The 13153-nt window shown below is 37.2% G+C and overlaps 2 protein-coding genes and 1 long non-coding RNA gene across 6 annotated transcripts; 1 reads left to right on the top strand and 2 right to left on the bottom strand.

Moving 5' to 3' along the window:
• Positions 1-2145: 2145 nt before the first annotated feature.
• Positions 2146-5488, bottom strand: LOC123474201. Its single transcript, XM_045176131.1, has 11 exons — positions 5380-5488; positions 5110-5313; positions 4908-5042; positions 4637-4832; positions 4354-4569; positions 4168-4296; positions 3876-4104; positions 3605-3804; positions 3452-3518; positions 2278-2313; positions 2146-2213 (listed from the first exon to the last, which is right to left on the bottom strand). The coding sequence occupies exons 2-11, from the start codon at positions 5259-5261 to the stop codon at positions 2146-2148; spliced, it is 1428 nt and encodes a 475-aa protein (XP_045032066.1). The 5' UTR covers positions 5262-5313; positions 5380-5488.
• Positions 5489-7785: 2297 nt separating this feature from the next.
• Positions 7786-10038, bottom strand: LOC123474688. Of its 4 annotated transcripts, none has more exons than XM_045177128.1 (7): positions 9891-10038; positions 9577-9817; positions 9180-9515; positions 8751-9113; positions 8594-8679; positions 8277-8525; positions 7786-8009 (listed from the first exon to the last, which is right to left on the bottom strand). In XM_045177128.1, exons 3-7 carry the CDS (start codon positions 9250-9252, stop codon positions 7908-7910), a joined length of 873 nt encoding a protein of 290 aa, XP_045033063.1. In that variant the 5' UTR covers positions 9253-9515; positions 9577-9817; positions 9891-10038; the 3' UTR covers positions 7786-7907. The 4 variants fall into 4 exon arrangements, with proteins under 4 accessions (XP_045033063.1, XP_045033061.1, XP_045033064.1 ...); XM_045177126.1 differs by having other exon boundaries at positions 8751-9116; positions 9891-10037; XM_045177129.1 differs by having other exon boundaries at positions 8340-8525; positions 8751-9116; positions 9891-10037.
• Positions 10039-10093: 55 nt separating this feature from the next.
• On the top strand, positions 10094-12088 carry LOC123474689. The gene is made up of 3 exons (XR_006649615.1): positions 10094-10315; positions 10388-11809; positions 11869-12088. It is a non-coding gene; the product is annotated as an uncharacterized LOC123474689 (long non-coding RNA).
• The last annotated feature ends 1065 nt before the right edge of the window (positions 12089-13153 follow it).

The following is a 13153-nucleotide window of genomic DNA, read 5'->3' as shown; positions in this document are numbered from 1 at the left end:
AATCATGACCGGCCATTTTCTGCGTGTAGTGCAAGTGTGTCACATCCTGAAAGGAAGGGGAACGACAATCACTGGCAGACAAATGGTTTGTCAGACCTCTATACCCACCCATTTAGCTAATGGCCCGCTCTATAGAATGAAAAAAACCTTAAACTCAAGATTTGGACCAAGTTTGTTACGCCACAGCCTAAAAATGGCTTTGACTTTTGTAAAATGAAGCTCACAGCAGATGCGTTCATTAAGTCCTGAAAATGATAAGTCGGTCGGACCTACTTAGCTAGCCCACTGAGAAACGTCGTATTCCTATAATGATGGCTCATCTATAACGCTTGTACACGTACAGGAAATCACAAGTTATGTGAAGGCGTGTAAAACTCTTTGGCGAGGTGTAGGTGTACCTATATGTATAGGTTTTACAAGATTTAAATAACGCGTTAACACTGTTAAAAATCATCGCACTTTTTTCTTACGAAAAACCCCAAAATTTTCGTTCCACCAGGAACGGGGTTTTAAGTTTTAACCAGTGTATCGTATTTGGGTATTAAAATAAAAGTATTTTAAAATAAAATACTTAAAATACGTATTTTATACGGTATTTGTATTTGGGTTGTTTCTTATTTAAAGTATTTGTATTTGTATTGGTCGTTTACGCTGAAAGTGAATAAAATACAAATAAAAATACAAAATACTTTTTTTTCAAAGATTTGAAGTTTGTAAATTGGCAACAGTGTATGAATCGAAAGTAACTTCATTTTGACAGCGTTATTGCACCTGCAAAACGTTTTGCAATAGCTTTTTCTAGTTTCAAAACTTTCAATTGCATTTTTCGTCGTCTGTTTGTCTCGTGTGTGTTTTCATTAAACCAAAAGTTTCTTTAACGTATATCTCTAGTTCTCTACAAATCGGATTGTTTCTTATTACTGTGCGTTCTGAAGAACTTGTATAATACCCACGATAAGTGTTTAAGTTATTGAACATTCTTAAAATATGTAATGGCATAAACTAATAACTTGGCATATCCTCTGATTCAGTGACAAGAATGTCGGCAAGACAGAACCTTGGACAGACAGTTAAAAATAAAGGAGTAAGAGGCAAATAAGAATGGAGCAGTTGGACATCCTACGTTGCGCATTCTCTGCAAATACGAAAATCAAATTTGTGTCCAATCTGTGGTACGCTGTCTACAGCGTCTTATGGGAAAACCAACCATTTCACTTTAAAAATATTGTTTTCTTCTCTATAACTATTTTTTACCTCACTGTTGTACCTAACAGTGGATTCGCTATTCATTTGGTGATAACCTAATTTTTACCTAAGTATGGAGTTAAATTTTTAAGTTTTCCTAAAAAGAAAATTCACTGTTCAAACGAAGTACAACAACTCCAGAATTTGCGAAGGAAAGCGTGGGTGGTTTATAGGAAAACTTAAAAATTTAACTCCATCCTTGTGATTCTTTTCACAGTTTCGTACGCAACACTTCGTCTTGTTAAACTTACAAGTTTGACGTTTATAGAGTGAACAACAATACACAAGCTAGCTAAAGAATTCGGGTTCTTCTGCTAGCCGGGTCGATCAAAAAAAGGAAACTTAAACAACAATTAACTACAAATAAATTAGACTTAAAAGGAGATGGAGGGAAAAATTTGGTTATCACCAAATGAATAGCGAATCCACTGTTAGGTACAACAGTGAGGTAAAACATAGTAATAGAAGAGAAAACAATATTTTAAAAGTGAAATGGTTGGTTTTCCCATAAGACGCTGTAGACAGCGTACCACAGATTGGACACAAATTTGATTTTCGCATTTGCGGAGAATGCGCAATGTAGGATGTCCAACTGCTCCATAAAGGAAAAAGTATTTTGTATTTGTATTTGTATTTGTATTTTATTTTATTTGGTATTTGAGGTTTTGGGGGAAAAAATGTATTTTGAAGGACGAGTATTTTAAAATATAGTATTTGTATTTTTAAAATACTCGTTTTTTTCAAATACGATACACTGGTTTTAACCCCGAAAAATTGGGGGGCGATTTGCACAACAATAAACACGGGGTTTAATCTAACAAATATTAGGGGTTGAATCTATCAAATAAAGAGGAATTAACCTATTATAATTTTAATAAGTATTTGTCAGCGACAGTATACTCAAACCACTGAACCTTTGATTGGTAGTACAGAGTCTTGTTGCTGAGCTATAACATCAGTTAGAATAACTGTTACAAATATCTATTGAAGTACGATTTAAGTGCGTTGGGTGATTTTTGAAACCTTTTTTACGCGTTAAGATTTTGTTCTTGAACATCACCGATGAATCTTGATTTTATAAAATTTATAATTATAAATTTACGAGTAATTCAATGGGTTAAAAAAATTTTGAGGTGAAAACATTTTTAACAGTGCTAGAATTATTTGAAAGTGAGTCAGCACAATAAAATTATTAACAGAAATTGTATTTTACGATATTTTGATTTACTATTTGTTTCATTGGTAATGAATTGTAAAAAATAAAAATTTTGGGGTTAAAACTCCCAAAATTACATCACGATGATTACATGTTGCCTAAAAATCGTATTTTCAACCCCAATTATTTCGTATCCATCCCGAATTTTTCGTAGCGTTTATGAAAAATTTGACGGGTTACAATTTTTGGGGGTTCAAATACCCGAAAAATTGGAAACCGTTTTAACAGTGAATAAATCAACAACAGTTACCTTAAATAAATAACGCTTTCAGATTAAACCAACTTTTAAATTCGGAGTGTGATCACTGCTGCATTTAACTTCTTTTATGGAATCATATAATAAAGTAGCTAATTCACAATGGTTATTATTATTAAACCGGTTAAGGTGTACCTAAGGTGCAAAGGCTAGGCTACTTCGATGCCAAGGGGTTGCTGACTCTTTTCCAGGGTAAACCCTGAGAAATGTATCCGTATTTCACTTTTTTTCTATTTCCGGGATTTCCGTAAATAGAGCAGTAAAACATCCTACGTTGCACGTTCTCCACAAGTGCGAAAATCTCATTTGTTTCGAAGTTTGTCTGCTGCGGCTGCAGCGTCTTATGGAGAAACCAACTTTTTCACGTTAAAAAATAAGTGTTCATAAAGATTTTCCCACTTTTCTTCCTAGCAGTAGGTACCCTATTACTATTTTCATTCCAATTTTTTTTTTTAGCCCCAGTTCTATCTGGTTTATTTTTATTTAACTATGGTTTGTGCATGGTTTTTGCTCATCCCCTTGTAGCAGACGAATTTCTGGCAGCAAACGAAATTCTTCGGCTAAAAGAGACGAGCCACTTACAAACAATAATAAAATAAAAATAAACTAGATAGAACTGGGTCTAGAAAAAAAAATGGGAAATGAAAAAATGAATAGGGTACCCACTGCTAGGAAGAAAAGGGGGAAATCTAAAATATAGTTATGAACTGGAGCTGGCTCTTCAGCAACTATACCAGCCTGGCCCTCTAGATCGTAATTTTCTGGCGCTGGACGGGCCAGCTCATCGGCCGTTCTATCAAGCTAGAAAAAAAACAAACAAGGCTGTTATAACAGAATAGAACAAAGTAGTCTAGTTGAATTTAACCATTGCCAGAGAATAGAGTTACCTGATCGGGTTCGAAGAATTCATCCAACACATCGAGACATTCATATATCTGAATTGCGCCGGATGTTAGCTGTTCCGTTAAGGTCTTGATGTTTCGGTTGCGTCGTTTGTTTACCAAACGTTGTGGTCGACGAATCTGCTGCACTGCCCAAATGGCAATGAAGTCCCTCTCTGTATTTTCATTACATTCTTGAAGATGTTCTAGTGAATGAGGAAAAGAACGCATTAATAATAATAAGAAAACAAATTGCAAACATGTGTAAAAAATTTACGTATGAAAGACCAGAAATTTTTATGATGCGGACCGCAACGTGCGTTGAACCAGCGATTAAAGGATTCAACTTCATTGTTGGTTCGATGATCGTCGCTAGAGACGCAAAAACGTTCAGGGCCTTGGTTTGTGAACCAATATCCTCCCATATATTGGAAAAGCCGTGCTACTCCAGCTCTTGATTGCGGATTCTCGGCAAGAAGAGCATTTTCGGTACGGTGTCTTATAGTCTGCAATGAGAAAAATGTTAAATTTTTCCATGGATTAAACACAGTTTTATCACTATGTTTTACCTGGAATCCTTCGTAGGCTCGATTCGACGGTAGCAATGTGAGGGCAATTAGCTTCTTCACGATACTCCTTATGACCCCAACTGATCTATAGGCCCTTTGAAGTTCTTTGCAGGCTCTACGATAAATAGCCTAAATAAACAATTAATGATAAGAAAAATTTTATTTTATGTAGAAAATTCTTGGTACCTGTGCATAGTGAAACCAACAGCCACGGCTTCTTGCGTTTGGAAAAGCTTGCTGCTTCGTACCCATGATTGCTAATTTGAAGTCGGAAATTAATACTTCTACTTCAAAGTGATTCCCAGGGTTGACCTCTTGAAGAATCTGCAGTATGCGATCGATAGCAATACGATAGAGTTCAGCTGTTTTGTTGGACATCAACACGTAGGCAACAGGAAAAGACTATAAGACCAAATTTTAAAATTGCTAGAGTACTGAAATCAAGTTTCAATTATAAATATTATATTACCTTCCCATACGCCAAAACGTGAAGCGTGAAAAGTTCATAAAACAGGTTGGGAACCGTTTTAAAAGTTCCATCTGATCGGATTTCTCTCGTTGTTCGAATTTCAGGCAGAAGGGCCAGCGAGATGAAAATAAAAGCATTCCCAGTGTCGGTGGACACTCTTCCATGAAAGAAATCTGCTGATTGGTTGAGTGTTTTTCTATGGAAGACACAATTAATAACATTAGTTAAAGGCTTTGAAAATGAATAAAAAAAAAAGGTTATTAAGTTGTACCTGTACATATCAGAGCCTGTTATAGTTCGCTCTGCTTCATCGAACGAATGCGGAATCACCGGCTGCAGACGACGCCTTGCTCGTTGTATAGCTCTTTCTAAATTGGAACCAAACCCAATTACTGCATTTGGATGTCTATGAATGTAAGGAAAAAAAACAGTTTGAAATACTATAGCGTACCAAGGTAAGAAGGGAAACCTACTCTTGTCTGGTTTGTTCAGAAATCATTCTGGGGCGTACAGGCTGCTCAGCAGCTCGCCGTTTGCAGTCGTTTTCAACAGCAATACGTGCTATCTCGTTCTCCTCGTTAGCATGACTATGATGACCTTTCATAAAAAATCGTTCACCGGACATGGTCAGGCGAGCCAGGCACGCATAATGTTTGTTTTTGCGACATCGCAAAGCTCTGGATAACAAATAAAACAACATTGTTACCTAAAAATTGACGTTGAGGGAGAAAGTAGCTTGTGACCTTTCTTTCTACAGATGGAAAATATAGTTGTCCTCCGTCACGTAGACGAAGCTGCCAGCGCGTTTGCCAGGTACTCTCTGAACTGCAATATCCATATTGCACGAAAGATAGGGATCGAAATAGTAATAGAACTTTTACTGATCAAAACTAGAAGATTCAACGAAACAGAGGATCGCTAGATGATCTGTATCTTTCGAATCGAACTTATGATCTGAGCTGGGCTCTGCAAAAAACTCTTATTAAGTATGACGTGCGGACTTTCGTCCAGGATGAGTTATCCAATTGTTAGAAAAGAGAAGTCGACCCCTTTGATACCAGCACCATTGGGGACTAGCTCTCCCCCTCAGAAACAACCCAAGCTTGTTATAAGATCATCGGGGAAAACGTTTAAAATTTCCGCTAGGAGACCCTTTAAAACAATCTGCCGCTCCCCACTGATCGTGTTAACAACACGGATTAAAATTTTAAATGTTACCATTGTTTCTGCTATTTGATGTTTGTTTTAGGTGGTTGCGGGCTTTATTGAGATCTATGTCATCTTAGGGTTTGTACTGTATGTATCTCGGGCGGGACGCCTTCCGTCAGTGTAGTCGATTCAGACAAACTGGAACTTCGACCTACGGAAAAAAACTAATAAATTTTTCCTCTACACGCCAAACATTGGCAAGAAAATATGTACCGGTGTAGGTATAAATATCGATGAGAAAAACCTGTGGAATGGCCGCACCTTCGGCTATATGGAGTGTTAAACTTTCAAGCCAGACCTCAATGACTTCGCAGGGTGGCCGCTTGTCTTGATTGAGATCGCAAAATACGAATGCGATTCGATACAATGGTTGAAGCAAAATGGTTGAAGCAAAATTTTTCACGAAATGCAGTCTGATTGAGAACAAAGTCACCTGATCGCGAAAAATAATCCGTATCTACCACAACTCAACGAAATTACTTTAACTTTTCTACTTTAAAAAGCTCTGCCACGTACCTTGCAAAGAACAATGCCAAAACTAAAAACGTCCACTTTTTTCATCGTATTTCTTGCCCGTTAACATTTTAGGCGCCATCCAATAAGGACTGCTTACTACAGTATATCTTTTTTTCCTTTCGTGTTTCTTCTGTCGTCGTTCGAACGATGAAGGCGTTGTGTTATTACGACATCTTATCAACCCACGGCCGTTGGGTTAATTTGCGTTATAAACGTTGCGCTATGGTCCGTGACGGACTATCGGCTCGCATAATCCTGGTCAAGCCGAAGTCAGCCACCATTACCGAACAATCTTCTTTCACAAGACCATTATTGGAATTTAGATCACGATGCATGATGCTTTTCGAATGGAGGTAAGCCATTCCAGCAGCTATATCTTTGGAGAATGAGACTCGTTGTTCCCATGGCAATGGCACATTTGAATCATGCAATAATCCCTTTAGCGTTCCACCAGCAATAAATTCAGTCAATAGATTAAGACGTTTATATTTTTAAAGGATGCCGATAAACGCAGAACATTATTGTGAGTGAGCGTCCACATCACCGCCACCTTTTTGAATAAGTGTAAAAATCAGATATAAAAGATAAATTTTTTTTTTAGTTTCTAAATCCACCCGATAGAGTTATGTGCATAGTGGTACCTGTTTCACGATATCTTCTGCGCCGGTTAATTCTTCTGTCCAGTTGAATTACCGCTGTGGTACTCTTAGACGAGGTGGTGGTACTCTAAGATTCATCAGTTGAATCAGGCTCTTCTTAATTCAATGTGAGAAGGTTGTATGCCTTTCAAAAGTTTTAGTTTTTTTAATCGGTGCTGCACCGCAAGCACCGACAAGAAATGCGTCTTAAGTAATGGGAAAAAAGGTGACGCCATGTTTGACTAGTCAATATTTCTCATTGGTTAATCGCCACGTGACTAGTGTGCGATTTGTTATTGTTTTCGTTCGATGGTGACTTACATTTCTGAGTTGTTTACGAATTTTGGGATTAATAGTTTGACTCCTTCCCTACTGGCACACGTACGTCCGTGGGACGTAATATACATGTCCGAAGCGGGATTTGGGATATACGGATCCGTTATCCGTGGGATCCCCTCTTGATATGCATACTTCCCCTCCGAGCGATATAGAACCAGTATGCCCTGGTAATGTCCTGTTTTTAATAACTATAGGATATAAAATAAGCAACTAACAAGGATGAAACTGGATTTGTCTAGTGGTTCTAGAGACGTCCGTTAAACGTTCAACGGTAGCATTTCCGGATGTACTGGGGATGTCGTTGGATGAATATACGATACCCTGCTGTGGCCCATAGTATATACATGGTATGTCCTTAGTACGTACACTCTCTATCCAATACCCCTTCCAGTATGTCCCGTTATTTTATTTATTTTTAACCAAAAAATTAATAAAAGAATAATTCGATTAGATTATACCGGTTTATTTTTTAAATCAAATCAATGGATGTAAACATTTATCATTTTATCAGATGTTCTTGCCAGTGTTGCTTATAGACTGGACGGCCAGGTATAACAGCACAACAACCGTTAGTAGTACTCCATCCGGCCAACTGCATTTCCGGTGATAATTGATAGAATATTGGACGAGTGTTGATCAGGACAGGAAAGCCGACGGTAATTCTTAAAGACCTGTAAAATTCATAATAAGGTTAGGTTCACAGAATATTCAGGGGAAAGACAACGAAACCGCAAATCAAGCATGGCTGGTATCGCATGAGTGCACTCATGCGACATCTTCATCTTTAACGTACTGAAAAAATTGTAGACCTCAACTAAACAAGCTATGAAAAATAATTCGCCCAGCGTGACGGAATTGGCCATTGTTAAGGGTAAAACTGAACCACAACACAAACGGTAGCTGCATTGGCTTCCCTTTGAGAAAAACTTTGAGTTTACCACAGCATCAAACGTCTGGGGGTCCGACAATAACTTTTTCTCAAATGCTTGAAATTCAGTTACGTCTTTAAGTGGAAGTCCCTCCCAATTATTTCCTTCAATTTCAGGAGTAATTTTCCGATCAATTTTGTCTTCAATATTTCTTATTCTCAAATCAATCTTTTTTGACAGCTCTATTACTTGCTGAAGAGCCTTCATGACCATCAAATGCTCATAGGATGGACCATTATTTATGCTGACATTTGCTTTCTGAAATAATAAACAAATTTCAAAAGAAAGTTATTTGTTGTTCCAATTCACGCATTTTACATATATACCTTAGTGTTCGTCCAATTCATTGAGCCACCATTAGATGCATTCGCCGAACTTACACCACTTGACAATAGGCCCGTTACATCGGCATCTAGTCAACAATTTGGGTTGATTAACATGATTCATAGTAGTAAAGGATTGCACAACGAATGTTGAACTTGCCTGTAGTATTGCATGAAATGAATTGTGGTGTCTCGTCGACAAAATCTTCCGTATCTTGAGATTTACTTTTCGCCTTTTTCAAGTTGTTTTGGACTCCAACTGATGTACTATTCAACTTCGCCGTGTCTGATGAGCAATAAGTCTCTTGTCTTTCGGCGTTCCGACTCCCAGTTGAGCTTGCCAGCAAGTCTTGGCTATGTAAGTTCTGAGACCCACTTGGACTTGTCAGCAAGTCTAGGCTTTCTAAGTTCGAAGACCCACTTGGGCTTGCTGGCAGAAGTTCTTGACTTGCTTGAATTTGGCTTACTGGCGATTGGTTTTCTAAACTTACGTAGGTCTCACGAAACATGTCAGGTGATGATTCTTCTAAATTGAATCAATATTTGGAATAAATTATTACAAACATATTTCACACAAACAATGAATTACCTAAAGCTGATGCTGTTGAAGTTGAAGCTGGCAAAAAGTGCTTTGGTACTGATGGTAATGCGTCAGCCAGCATGGTGGCAGCACGTCTTGGACCTTCATCATCGGATGAAGACTGTACATTACCCTTTTGACTCTTATTCTTCTGACTCTTATTCTTCTGACTCTTATTCTTCTGATTTGTATTCTTTTGAATCTTTTCCTGATGATTTTCAGGACTATATGGCTCAGTTGGCTTCTTCGTTCTTCCTCCTTTACCACCTTCCTGCACTGGGCGTGTGTCTAAATCTGAATTATTTGTAGCCTGGTCTAAGTTTTGCCTCGCTAAATTGTAAGATTCTGAAAGAGAAAAATGGAAAAGTTAGACTAACACAACTACAAACATGGAATTTCAGAATACCAAATGGGAATCGAATATCTGCAAAATAATTTTCTCAATGAGGTCCACCATCTGGGTCAGCTCTACGAGTGCATCTTAACAAAGAATTGTCTGTTGGCCAATAACAACATGAAGCCATTTTTACTCCAACGACACCACGAGTAGGATCAGGAACTTCAATTTCATAAATCCAATTTGACGGTACCACGCAAGTTTCTAAGCCCCAGTTACGTACATAATCGATAATCCAAAATAGTCCATCCTACATAAAAAATTGTTTAGAATCAAAAAGTCCACAGTGAAAAGCAGTAGATTGCAGAATGTTACTACCATACATCTTTTTTTTGCGATTGCTGAGACATTCTAACTCCAGAGTGTAATGGTTAATTAATTTCTTTTTACCCACGCTTCCGATGCTTCTTAAACCGATGAAGTGTGGTCTTCAGCCAGCGTCACTTTGATGCTTGAGTGAAAACAAATGACTGTATTAGTCCGCAGTACGTTGCCAGATTGAAATCAAGTAAAAGAAAATGAATGCTGAATTTCTTAAAAACTGTAATTACATTCTTATTACATTCTTATTATTAAATTAGAAATTATATTATTTGTTTCATTGTTAAAATGAAGTACAATATCTTGAATTTGTAATCAGCCAAAAATCCAAAATGGCAGCCTCTTAGTGTGTTTGTTGTATGATAGAATTAGTCTGCTACGCCTACAACTTTACGCCGTTCACGTTTCTTCACACATATTCGTACAGGTATATTTAATTTTACATATTTGTTACCTTCCTTGAAGTTTCATATGAGATCAATTTTTTGGAATATTGTAGTGAAAATGGCTGATCCTGGAGATCGAAAGACGAAAAAGTCTTTTGTTTCACAGGGCAGTTGAAGACTTACCTCGTTGGAAAGCAACTGAGCTTAAGTTGGATCAAAATTATTTAGGACCCGTAGTATACAAAAAATACTTGAGCTCCACCAGTTACGACCACTTCATGCTACTTCACGTGGCAATAAGGCTGTTGACTAACAGAGATTCGTGCAGGCGCGATGCAAATTATGCAAATGATTTGTTGAGATTGTTTGTTAGCAATAGTGCAAATATTTATGGAGAAAAATTCATTTCACACAATGTTCATTCGCTAATCCACTTATCTCAGGACGTGATGATACATGGATGTTTAGACGACTTTGCAGCATTTTGCTTTGAAAACAAATTGCAAACAATGAAAAACATGTTTAAAAAAAGTGGTCGGCCTCTTCAACAAATTGTTAGGAGATTAGACGAGGAAGCACGCCATACTTTTATGAACCAGAACAGTCGACGATTTGTAGAAGGCTTTAAGCTGGAAAAATCACATACATCTGGTCCCATAATCCCTGCGCTCATTTCCGGGAAACAATTCAAATTACTGCTATTCAAATATTCTAAGTTATCCGTCGCTATCCCTGATAATTGTGTCCTTATTAATGGCCCACCAAAAATGATCGTTTTGATTGATAATTTTGTAAAAATGACTGATGGAAAGATTTATGTTGTGGGAAAAAATTTGAACAACAAGGGGATTTCTTTACATACCCGTTATCATCCAGTTGTTTAGATGAATTTCTTGTCTCTGGTTTGTCCCTCACAAGTGAATCATTTTTATTGTCATCCGTTCTGTCTAAATGTATTCTTCTTCCAACTAGTCTTCCAGAAACAGGGTCGTTTTTCGCATCTGCCATAATTAATATGAATGTGAATTGATTTCGTGTAATTATTATCAAAATCAATACATGGATAGTCCCTTGTTTGTACGGCAATCAGAAATTAATTTATTCAAATCAGTACCCATAAATGAATCGACTATTGTTGTCCATCCATCTCGGATACACAAAATTTGTGATTTATATCCTAGTTAGTACATAGTACGGACATACTTCGTCGATAATCTGCGATATCATTATCTCATTCCAATTGCATTCGAAAAAATACATAAATTAGACATCCGTTTTCTATTCGACTCGGACAAGGCCATTTTAAAATCAGATCCCATTTTATATATTGTCTGGATATTCCTCTCCCATGACTATTGGATGTATACGCTTTATTCAAATAGCAGCCGAATTTTTACCAAAAAGGGACATACCTAGTTCATCCGTGTAGGAATAGTTCATTTATTCAAATCTTATCCCAATCTTTATATGGAAGGGACGTACCATCTCGGTTGGTAATGATTAACCCAACTTGGTACATCTAACGAATGTTAAAAGTATGTTCGACTCGGATTACTTTATTCATTCAAGTCTAATCCCACTTTTTGCATAAAAGGCATATACAAATCATGTACCATCTGGGATGGCAATCTTTAACCCGACTTGGTACATATAACGAATGTTATAAGGATATTCGACTCGGATAACTTCACCTTTTCCAAAAACCATCCCAATATTGACGTATTATTAACGTACTCTGATCATCCCATCGCCGACGTACTGGATCGGGATGTGTTTATGTTGTTGGGACGTCCCAAGGATGAGGCGTGCCAGTAGGGTTTCGTTGTGTAATTGTTATTTGATTAACCTAAAGGCGATTTTTCTACGAAAATGCCACCGAAGAATTCACGTGTACATAAAAGATCAGTGTCGGCTTTGTCCAATGCGTCTAACGTCAGTACACAAAGCACAATTAGCATTGAATTTTACGACAGTGCAGATGAAAGTGCTGCAATCAACAAATGAAGCAAGTAGTCTTGCAGGTCAGTTCTCTTCTCAATTTCAATTCTGTGAGGAAAAATTTAGTAATTTAACAAAAACTTGTCCACATGCACATCTACTGTACGTCAATATCATGTTCTCAGTCTACAGAATATAATCACATTTTAATTTTTGGAGTGAACTGATATATTTATAGTTTCCCGTTTTGACTTATTACATGCTTTTAAGACAGGTTGATATAAGAAGAATAGTAACATTTTAGTAAAAAAGTATTCTGAATGAATATTTTTTATTGCTAATTAAAGTTTAATTACGTACTGATGGTGTATTCTTCTAATTTTTATTCGAAGTTATGCCACACATCTAAAATCGTTGTCTTAAGTTTCCTAATCGGGGATTGTAATCGGGGAATACTTCTTATTTATAATCGGGGAAGGCACCGAAATCAGCGCACCGAGCACCGATATGACTTCCCCGAATAAGATTATCCCCGCAGAGGATCGACTAAAAAGCTCCCCGATTCACGCGGGGCCAAGCGCTACATTTCGTCGATCTAACTTGGAATGCAAATCTTACGAATTTGGTGTTTTTGAAATTTTTCACTTTGCTAAAAGAAAACTGATTTTGTTTCTAACTTTGAGCCAACCTTGTAAAGACTTTTAACTGCCTGTTTACTGGTTTCCATTCACATCTTTCTGAGTATCTGTTTAGACTGAGGCTACGAATGAGTAAACAGTGTATTACCTACCACGTACCAGCACCGAGCTGACGAGAACATTACGTGAGACAAAGCCATAGACTAATCTTACTTAAGGATGAAATTCTTCGACAATTTCTGTATCGAACACGTAATTTTTTTGTTTGTTATTAGATTAACCTAAAAAATAGGTTAATTAATA

The sequence above is a fragment of the Daphnia magna genome, linkage group LG7, assembly GCF_020631705.1.
Source record: "Daphnia magna isolate NIES linkage group LG7, ASM2063170v1.1, whole genome shotgun sequence".
In the NCBI taxonomy this organism is placed as follows: domain Eukaryota; kingdom Metazoa; phylum Arthropoda; class Branchiopoda; order Diplostraca; family Daphniidae; genus Daphnia; species Daphnia magna.
This window is presented reverse-complemented; position numbering and strand designations above follow the sequence as displayed.